General features: G+C 52.7%; 1 protein-coding gene across 8 annotated transcripts in view; it reads right to left on the bottom strand.

The window, feature by feature from the left end:
- The window catches only part of PLD3 (phospholipase D family, member 3), a 17,231-nt gene extending 6,657 nt beyond the window's left edge, over window positions 1-10,574 (bottom strand). The window contains exons 1-6 of one of the 8 annotated variants that reach the window (XM_012733714.1): window positions 10,481-10,574; window positions 8,960-9,111; window positions 1,036-1,147; window positions 879-953; window positions 651-793; window positions 43-226 (exon numbers count right to left, since the gene is read on the bottom strand). In XM_012733714.1, the coding sequence (XP_012589168.1) occupies window positions 43-226; window positions 651-793; window positions 879-953; window positions 1,036-1,062 (429 nt within the window). In that variant the 5' untranslated portion in view covers window positions 1,063-1,147; window positions 8,960-9,111; window positions 10,481-10,574. Of the gene's footprint in view, window positions 1-42; window positions 227-650; window positions 794-878; window positions 954-1,035; window positions 1,148-1,691; window positions 1,804-2,061; window positions 2,095-8,959; window positions 9,112-10,480 lie in introns of those variants that run through there. The other 7 variants (XM_012733712.1, XM_012733713.1, XM_012733716.1 and 4 more) reach the window with 7 other exon arrangements.
- Window positions 10,575-10,695: the final 121 nt, after the last annotated feature.

The raw sequence follows: 10,695 nt of genomic DNA, 5'->3' as shown, positions 1-10,695 counted from the left end.
CCCTCCACTTCTGCTGCCAGTCTGGGCCAGGCTGCCAGGTACCTGACGTGCCGAGGGCTCCTGAGTGCGAGTGTCATTGTTGGTGAGGGTCCAGTAGAAGGAGGCGATGTCCAGGCTGCTGTGGGCACCAGCGAGCAGGCCCAGCCAGGCTTGGCTGGTGGAGGGGTTGGCCGTGGAGGCGTTGGGGAAGTCCAGGCCCTCAGGAATGCTCTCCACCAGCACGGCTCTGGGGGTGGGGGTGGCATCAGCCATAGGGGGCCAGAGAGAACTGTGTGGAAGTCCATGCATGGCGGATGGAAGACTGTATCTGTGTGTGCCTGTACTTATACCCTGTGTGTCTGTGCGTCTGTCTGTCTAGAGCTAGGGTGGCTCTGTGTGTGTGTGTCCACAGGTATGAATGGAAGGTGCCATGTGTATCTGTCTGTTCACAGACCTGGAGAGAAGGTGATGCTGTGGTTGCCATGGGAACAGTGTGGGAAGGGGGTGGGCACGAGGGAAGAGCCTTTGATGGTGTACTTGGGAATCTGAGTCACCTCACTGTTGCCAGCCCTGGGGGTAACAGTGCGGGCCCTGCTTGGTGTATGTCTAAGTGTCGCTGGCCTAGCAGGGCCTCTCACAACCCCCCCACCCCATCGAGGTCCCCCACTTACTCGCAGGGATCATAGCAGGGGGCTGGGCGCTGGTTGGGTCCAAAGAGATGCAAGTCGCCGTATTCCCATAGAAACAGCTGAGTCATCAGGGCACCGAAGCCTACAACCGCCAGGATGAGGACCAGCAGGACCCAGCGAGCTTTCTGTGGGGAGGAGCCCATGGGTCAGCCCAAGGGGTGCGGCCCGGCCGCTGCCTGCCACAGACTGAGCCTGGCGGTGGGCTCCTACCTTCTCTGCAGCCTTCCAAGCCTCGATCTCATTCATGGGCTGCTCGTTGGTGGGCTCCTCAGCGGGCACCTTCAGCTGGGGGGCAATGATAGGGCAGCTCAGTGGACCCCACCCTCCACTGGGTCCAGGCACTCCCCAGGGAACCCCCTCCACCTACCTCCTGGTACATCAATTTAGGTTTCATCTTGCCAGGCAGCCAGGGGCTTCAAAGCCCAGGTGGGAAAGTGGGTGTGTCAGCGCCTCCAAACTGTGGGGAACAAAAGCTGGCACTGTTTTGGGTTTAGATGGGTTCTGCCATCATAGAAGGCAGATCAGCCTTAGAACTCAAGGAATCCACTAAGTCTCCATATTTAAAGTCACAGGGGCCACTGGCAATGTATCAGCCACCTCAAAAGGAGGAAGCTGACTGCTGGTCAGCAGGGATTTCGAAATCCCTCAGGGGTCAGTGCCTCTGCTTTCTTCCCATCCCTCCGAGTGCATGGTCTGCCCTGCACCCCTGTCCCCCTGGACGCCCACCACCTCCGGCATTAGTGTACGCACAGCTCCCCATTAGCACCACAGCTTCTCATTAGCACCTTCGCTTCTCTGAGACTCTCATCCAGATAGTCCCCGAAAGACGGCTAGGAATGGGTTCCACGGAGCACCCTATCTGTGCCAGGGATTCTGAGCCCTGGGACTGAGCGGGCATTTTCCAGGTGGCTCCCCTGGCCTCTCCCTCAGGTACCCACCAGACAGCTCCATCCGGGGATGCAGGACCATCGGGGCCTCCCGCCAGCCCCCTCCCCAACCCATCCCCCCCGTTAGCCTCCTCACCCTACCCCGGAGGGGCCTCGGCTTTACTCCGGAGGGGCCTCGGCTTTACTCCGCAGGCGGCAGCTGCTACCTCTGCGGGGCCCCAAGCTTCTGCCCCAACAGGCTGAGCCGGGCTGGAGGAGGGAGGGGGCGGGGCCCCTGGGGCCCCGCCCACTGCAGCGGGGAGTCTGCGCACTGCGCGCACCCACCCGGACTCAGCGCAGAGAGAAGGGGGACCCTCCCAGCGGGGTCCCGCCAGCCAGGCCCGGGGTGGGGAGACGGCATGGCTGGGGGGGGGGTTTGCCACACTCCACCCCAGAACCCCAGAGTGAGTTAGGGAGGCCACAGGTAAAGAGAAAAAGGGGCGCCACACCTGTCCTTGTCTACAAACCTTGTCAGTTTTTGTGCCGTGGGCATGCATTGCCTAGTGAAAAAATATATAAATTAAATGAATGATTTAAAAACGTGAAAGTAAATGGACGGGTCAAGACTGAAGGCGATTTCGAGACGAAGCGGTTAAGATCAGCCGAAAGACAGCCCACGCTTTGCGGGAGGCGGGGTGGAGAGAGAAGTGGGGTTTTGTCGGAGTGTGTGTGGTTCACAGTATTTGACTTTTTAAAGGTCTGCTATATCGACTGATATTTTCATAGGGGTTTCCCAACTTTTGTTTTTGAAGTCCAGACTCTGGCTGGAGACAAGCAGCGACTCCCACCTCTCCCGTAACTCAGGAGCAGGGTTGAAATCCACAGAGCGAGCACTAAAGCAGCGCTGCCTCCCCTCCCACCTCTCCTGGATTCAAGCCCCGAGACCCCTGCACACACACACCCCCACCCCCTGCCGTAAAGCCAGATAAATGTAGAAAATGTTCATTACAGGGAGAAGGAGCCGCGCTCAGTAGTGGTTACCTTGAGAGGATAGTTTGGGAGGTGGATCAGGATTGCTTTTTATTGTAGCCTGTTTTCTTTTTAAAATTGTGAAATCGAAGCAACTTATAGAAAAAGCCTCGAAAATATCTCCATGCAGTTAAGACCTAATTATAAAGCCAAGACAGATGTTGCCATGTCCCAAGTTCTGTCACTTAAAAAAAAAAAATCACGTGGGTGCATTACTGAGATTTAAAATAAGAAGAGAATTCCAAAAGGGAGCCTGGCTCTTTCTTCCCTCATCTCAGGACCCCGCCCTGATCTGAAATGACAGTTTGGAAGCTCTTCCCAGGTGCCCATCCCTGGTTGGCAAGGGCACAGTGTCTCCTGGAAGACAAATGGGGAGGGGAAGGGATATGTCCAGTGGATCCAGCAACAAAGGGCCACTGACCAAGGTCATCTGGAACTCCAGCGGTCACCGGAGAAGTAGAGGAGTCTCCACGTGGCTTACCGGCTGGGCTGTGGGTGGGTGGGTGGAGACAGGGAGCAGGAAACATTTGCATTTTACTTATTTTTTTGGTGTGGTGTTGGTGAGAAATGTTTTATTTAAGAATGTGTGAAGCAAAGTCAGGGAAGCAAAGATAAGCAAATAAAACTGAGAAGTGGTCGGGTGTGCAGAAGTGAGGGATGGGGGGGTGGGTGCTGGGATGGTCTCTAACCAAACAAAAGCAGGAAGAAAATTGATGGACTTCATTCTAGTTGTTAGTGACCTTTCGGCTTTCAAATTCATGGTGATGACAGCTCTGTAGTAATGGGTTTACTTTTACTTCTGTTCTATTTTTATCAAAGCAATACACAGAAGAAAGTGTTTAAAAAGAAAACTGGGACTGGAGCGGTAGTTCAGGTTGGAATAGACTGGGGAGGCAGCTCAAACTGTGAGTGGCAATCACTACATGTATGCACTGCCTAATGAATCTGGGAGAAGGAACCAGGTATCGGTGCCTTAGTTTATCCATCTGCAAAATGGGCATGGTAACCATCACACCCACTTTTCCTAAGGCTGTTCCTTCATTTTACAAATTGAGACCTCCTGTGGACCAGGGATTGTTTCAAGTTCTGGGGATACTACTGTGAACAAACAGGAGGAGTGAAAAACAGGATACAGAGTAAATTATATGTTGCAAAGTAAAAACTGCTGTACAGCATGAGGGAAGAAGGATGGGGTGGGTGGGAACAGTTTATATTGTGAGGAATATGGGAAGGCCTCCCTGAGAAGGGGACACCTGGACAAGAAAACCTCAGGGAGCAGAGGGAGCAACCCAAGTGGACTCTTAGGGAAGAGCATTCCAAGGAGAGGGAATAGCCAGTGCAAAGGTCCTGAGGCAGAAATGTGCCTGGTGTGTAGAGGGGAGAGCAAGGAGTGTGTTTGTAGTGAAATTGTGGGGGGGGGGCAGATCATTCAGAGACTGACAGGGAGCAGGGTGGGGCCACATGTAGACTAGAAGCAAAAGAGGGATGTAATGTGCTATGGATGTTGTTGCAGTGTGTAGAGAAGTGGCCTCAAGAAAAGATACTGTTCTAAAGGGCATAGCCCCTGAATCCTGCCGATAGTAATTTATCTAGAAAGAGGATTTTGCCTATGTAATTAAATTCAGGAGTTGGAGATAAGATCACCCTGGATTACCTGGGTGGGTCCTACATTGGGTGATAAATTGTTTCTAAAAGACACAGCAGAGAAGGCCACATGATCTGGGAGGGGTGGGGCCGTAAGCCCAGGTACACCAAAGCCACCAAAATCTGGATCAGGTAAGAAGTAAATCCCCAGAGCCTCTGGAGGGAGTGAGATCTGCCCACGCCTTGACCTGCCCACACCTTGATGGCTGCATGCTAATACAGGTGTTCCCAGGTTCTCTGGCTGGGGGGAGGAGTGGGAAAAATGGGGGTCGGGAGACAGACCGGAGCTGGGGAGAGGGTGGTGGGTAGGACGAGGGTGGGATTTCCAGTGGGATCCAATGTGGATTCAAAGTCATGATTTTCCAGGATAGTTCCCAGAGCTGGGGCTGAGCATCTGCAAGGATGGAGACCCCAGGTAGCTGATCTGGAAAGACGAGGGCGAGTAAGTTTGGGGGGAGGACCACGAATAGGCAATGAGCAAATAAATACCTATGCATATACAGGTATACGTACATGTTTTGAACGTATAAAATCTGAGTTGTCTAAAATTGAAGTGAGTTGTTTGAATTGAAGAAATTAACACCTACCTAATGCATGGGATGGACATAGGAGGGGTTCTCCATGTACATGACTGTCAAGATTCCTAAAGGCCAAAAACAGGCATCCTTTGGCCTGAAATATGCTTGCTGCTCACTATGGCCTGCACTATTGAATTTTTAACCAATTAGATTCCCAGGCTCGGACTCCAAGCTGGGTGCCAATTTCCCCACACCCCAGTCTTCAGAAAAGGGCTGTGGCCTCAGCTGGAGGTACGGCAACCCCCCTCCCTTCCATTCCTACATGGGGAGTTGGGGTGCCAGGGGAGCAGGGCAGCCCTCGACTGCCAGGGTGGGGATGCGGGCACTGGGCCATTCATCTCAGTTCCTGTGTTCTCAGGGACTCAGAACCCCGTGATCAGGCAACACCCAGGCTGGTCTCTGTGCTCTGCTGCCTCTGTGCAGTGGGGTACGCTCCTGCCGGCAAGTCCTCTCCCAGCCAGCCCCCCAGCTCATGGCACTGCCTGTCTTGGCGTGTGGCAGCTCTGCCCGCAGGAGAGGAAGTAAAACCCAGGGAGCTTTCAAGAAAGGCCTTGGGCTCGGTCACAGCTCCCTGGCCTTGCCCCCTGCCACCGGGGGTGGGGGTCAGCGGCCTGACTTCTCTTCCACCAGAGAACCCAAATTCAAGTGCCACTGCTGTCACTTTCCCCAGTGGGGGGCTTTAAGTCCTGTTGGCTTCACCTATAAAGCGGGGACCCTCTTATACCTGTCTAGGAAGCAATGGCTGGGGGACCTCTGACTGACGGACTTCAGGGGTTGGGTCTCGACGCCCCGGATTCACATCTCAGCGCTGTGTGAAAATGGGAAGAGGCTTTCTTCTCTGTGCCTTGTTTTCATTCTCTGAACAGTGGGTATACCAACCTCATATTTGTGGGGAAAAGTGAGAGACCATTCATCCAGACGGGCAAAAAACCCCCATACAAGTTGGCTGGTGATGTATGGGCAGAAAACCCCCATACAGGTTCCCCTGGTGCCCTGTCTGATCTCTTCCTCTACCCCCAGGGCTCAGCATGTGAAAACCATTGCATAAATGATGTTTGGAAAATTTGGTGGAAAGGGCTTTCTTTGATGACTCTCTAGAACCAGAGACACATACTTCATATAAAATAATAACCCTTCCAGCCTTCCCTCTGAGTCTCACCCTGTGTTCCAAGCCCAGAACAGACAGGGTAGGTGCAGATAAGGGCCTCTCAGCTGGAAAGTAAAATTCAAGGTTAACTCAAGCCATGGGAGCGAGTAAAGGAGAGTGTGGAGCAGATTTAGCAGCTAAGGCAGACATGAGGCCCCAATCCAGAAGACATTTACAAACCTATGGCCCTTCCTTATGTGCAAAACAGAAATACTCCCGTGTTCAGAGGAGCCAATTTTCACTTGATAGTGCAGACTCTTTCAGATTTAATAATGACTTATCGGTGGTGAGGTCTACAGAAAAGAGAGGAGAGCACCGGTGTGACAAAATGTGCTTTCTGGTTTGTTTTGTTTTTAGTAGAAGAACCTTTATTTCCACCGGCCTCTAGACGTGTCCCAAGAGAGACAAAGCTTGAGCTGACAAATCATTAAGTACACGAAACAACAACAACCAACCAACAGGAATGGTGGATACTTCTCGATTGAAACTTGAGATCTAAGCTGCCCTGCCTCTGCTCAAAACCCCTCTGTGGCTCCCCACTGCCCTCAGGACTAGGTACAAACGTCTCGTCCCTGGGCGCGGCCTGCACAGGTGTCTGTGGACCTCCGTATTATGACAGTTCCCAGAGCTGTCTCCAGCTCCACACACTTCCTGAGTTCCCGCAAGGGAAGTCCCATACCTCCTTAGACCTTCCTCCCAGGTATCCTCAAGCCCCTTATACGCACCCTGTTCTCCACTGTCCTTAGCCTGTCTCACAAACCTGCTTCTTCCCCAGGGACCCATTTCAAGGCTTCCTGGAGGAGCTCATATCTGGGCTGATAGAAATGGGCAAAAGGGAGACCAATAATACTTTGGGTCTCAGCCTGCGTGCCACCTCCTCCAGAAAGCCCTCCCTGATTGCTTCTGAGCCCCGGCCTTGCTGCAGCTCTCTTACAACTTGTCCTTTGAGCGTCTCTCCTCCACCCCCATAGCCTAGACCTGGCCACCCCCAGGTGGGTCCCTACTTCAGTCACTTCCCTTGGTTCCCAGCTTCCACTTAACTGTTCCAAACTCCCCTCTAAGTCTAAATCTCCCCCTCCTCCCCAACGCATGTCCTCAAGACAAAGTCAGCTTCTCACTCTGGCTCCTGCCCTTCCCCTAATAACCTCTCAGCTTAGTCCCATCCCTTATGCCTCAGTCATATTCAATGTCTTTTGGTTTCTTGCACTGAAACTCCACTTTTAGCACCTGACCTTGCTACAGCTACTACTTCTTGGCTGCTCAGTACTATTAGCTTAGATACCACCTCCTCCAGGAAGCCTCCCAGGAGCCCTGGGCTTTTCCATTGCAGCCTTGACCCCTCTGTCTGTACTTCTCCATCCTGGCTTGGAGATGGGTTTGTCTCTCCACTGGCTTAGGAGGCCCAGGAGGGCAGGGCCCGTCTCAGTTACTACCATGTCCCCAGGACCACTGGCACAGGGACAGCACATGGCAGGTGCCCGGTGGCCAGCCAGTTCATTCATCTGTCCTCTCCACTGTGTATTCAGCAATCATTCACTGATAAGACATGTCCAAAAGTTGGGGATACAGCACCCAACAGAAAAACAAAACAACACCAAAGATGTCATGTGTGTGTGTGTGTTAATAAGCAAATATCTAATAGAATGTGCTTGGAGAAAAAAATAAAATAAAATGTGGAGGGAGTTGGTGATGTCACAGCTGAAAAGTATTCATGGCTCCATTCAGAAAAACACAGGACTGGGACAAAGAAGTGTGATCGTGGGGCTCTCCCTGGTGGCGCAAAGGGTTAAAGCACAGCACTATGAAACTGTCCCCAGAGTTCCATCCCCGGCCAGGGAGCTGGCCCACATGGCACAGCAGACTTCTCCTGACCTGCCTGCCGCTCCCCTCAGCAGTGTACGTCAGTTGACCTATTCTGCTCCCCACTCTGTCTCTGGTGAATCCTCTCACCGCCCCTGCGCCTCTGGCCTGTACCCCAGTTCTGTATGCATAAATAAATAAATCTCTCAAAAAAAAAAAAAAAAGGGGTGAGCATCCCTGTTTTTCAGGAAATCATTACCCAGCTTTCATGGTATGGGTCTGTCAGCAGGGACTCAGAACCCAGAGCTCAGCTCTCTTCAGGCCACTACCTGTGGAGCCAAAGGCCTAGTGTCTTTTCCTTGCCACCCCGAGGGAGGCCCGAGCCTGTGCATAGGCAGGATGTGCCTAGGGTTCCTTTTGCTTCTTGCACGAGTCAGGCCCAACGCATCTTATTTTCTAGCCACACTTAATAGATGAGGAAACTAAAGGGCCAGAGAGGGTAAGACCTTGGTAGAGGGCGCCACCAGACAATGGAGCAGCGGGGATCTGAACTCCCGCTGCCTCCAGGTCCCAGGTCAGACAGCTGCCTCCTCCTGCTGCTGCTGTCCTCCCTCCCGCCACGACAGCCTCTGAGTCCAGGGGCTGCGGCCTTCTCAGAAGTTCTACCAATAGTTCCTACCCCTTTCCCTCCCGTTTTCTGAAAGGGACATTTGGAGTTTTCTCCAGATACAAAGGATATGTGAGTGCAGATTAAAAAGAGGCCTCTTCTTGCTTGCTCTTGCCAGTCCACCTTGCGGAAAAATCCTGGAGTTGTCACAGGGCCATGTCATGTCACATCAGATGAGTTCAAACACTTCCTTTCCTCCACATCTTCCCGGGGTTCCTACCTCGCTTAGGCTAAAGCCAAATCTTCCCCACAGCCCATGTGGGCTGCCCTCATGACTCCTCTGACCTGACCGTTCACCCTCTTCCTTCCTCATTAGCTTCCTTGCCATTCCTTAAAGTAGTCCACGTACACTCCTACCTCAGGGCCTTTGCACATGTTGTTCTGTCTGCCTAGAATGCTTTTCTCCAACACAGCCATATCCCTCTCCCTAAGGCTCCCCTAAGTCTAATTTGGCTTAAGTATACCCTTCTCAATAAACCTTTCCTGACCACCTTATTTAACACTACAACCTTTAGCATGCATTCCCGTCCACCTTTGAAGACGTCGTATGATCGACTTACCTCTTGGTTTATTCTGTTACCCCGACAGAATGTAAAGGGCAGGATGTGGGCAGGTCTCCTTTTTGCTTATTGCACCAGTCAGGGCTCATGAGGCCTGGATCTTTCCATGAGGCCAGGGATCTTTGTTTTGTTCAATGATGTGTTCCCAACACCTAGCACAGCGTTGGGCATGTAGAATATGCTTAGTAAATGTTCGTTGTGTGAATAAGTTCCTTTTACATTCCTATACGGCAGATGCTGCAACTGAGGTACAGGGTTGTTAATTCACCTGCCCAAAGTCACGCAGCTATTTAAATATGACATGCCACGTTGCTAACCACCATCTTGCACTGTCTCCCTAAGACAAGCTAGTCAGACACCTTTTCACTTGGGGATTCTGAGGGTTGACTGGAGTGCGGGTGGGACCTACTTCATCTCTCTGTATCCCCATTCTAGAAGCCAAATGAAGTCTGAGTCTAAATCACTTTTAGTAACTTAGGGCATCCCTAAGATGCCCTACTTAACTGGGGAGGGGGGGGTGGATTGCTACAGGATTTGGCAACATTGTCTAAATGCTTCAAATACTTCATCTCTCTGTACCCTAAATGATCTCATCGCAGGGAATGGGGCTTCACCTAATCTAACAAGGGAAAGGGATATGGATTAAGCATTTCCATGTGCAAGGCTTGTGATGTTGATGACCACCCTTTGCATGCTGTGGTATGGTGGAGGTGAGAACAAGAAGACAGTGACGAAGGAAGGTTGCTATGAGAGAAGGTTGAGTGTGAGGCATGTTGAGGGCTGTTGAGGGGGTGGGAATAAGGAAGTGATTGGATGAGGGTGAGAGTGACATGGTTAATAATAACACCCTCCCAACCACCCTGTCCAGCCAGGCACAGCACAAGAAAACCTGGCAGAATCCTCACTATCACATCAGGTGTCCTTGTGTGCATTTTATGGACTGGGATGCTGAGGTTGTAAAGGTGCGATCAGGTAACCCAGGGAACCCCAGGGAACGCGCTCTCGGACCCCACACAGTGGCCAGTGAGAGGTGATACAGTTTAATGATGGTGGGGGCAGTGGGGAGAAGGGCGTCCCCTTGGGGAACACTACAATGTGACAAGTGTGGTGACTGTCAGGGCAGCAAAGGTGTTGGGGAGGGAGGACGACACGGGAAGAAGCCTGGGCGTCATTTAAGAAGATAGTGACAGAAGGTGTGAAGGCGGTAGAGGTGTGATGATGTGGGAGGATTTCCTAAAGGAGAAATGGCAACAAGAGGTGGGCGCGGGCGACCCAAGAAGACACTGGCTACTTAAAGGGGGGTGACGGCGACACAAGGTGGCAATGGGAGCGTTAAGAGAAGGAAAGCGAGTGAAGGGGGTTGATGACGACACACGAAGGAAGGCGAGTTAAATGTGATGCGACAGAAGCGCACTGGCACCATAAAGGGACAGAGGACGACATAGGGGAGATATGCATTGCAGTCGGAAGGGCAACAGAAGCACGGCAGTGGGGGCGCCGCACCTCTAGATCGCACCGTACCTGCATTTGATGTCTCCTACTCCGGGACCCAGCCCCGTACGCACCTTCTGCGCTGGAGCTCCCGCGCAGGCGCACTCGGGCGGAACTGCGGGCGGCGCGGCCGGCACGCGCCTTCCTCATAGGCCGCGCCCCTAGCTAGCCGGGGGAGGAGGGAAGAGCCTGGGAGCCGCGGGGGGAGGGGATCACGTGACGGTGGCGGGCTCCCTCTCGCTGGT

This window comes from Condylura cristata, unplaced genomic scaffold (genome assembly GCF_000260355.1).
Source record: "Condylura cristata isolate star-nosed mole 26May11 unplaced genomic scaffold, ConCri1.0 scaffold00041, whole genome shotgun sequence".
Taxonomy (NCBI): Eukaryota; Metazoa; Chordata; class Mammalia; order Eulipotyphla; family Talpidae; genus Condylura; species Condylura cristata.
Note: the sequence above shows the minus strand (reverse complement) of the source record. Positions and strands in the feature narration are given on the sequence as shown.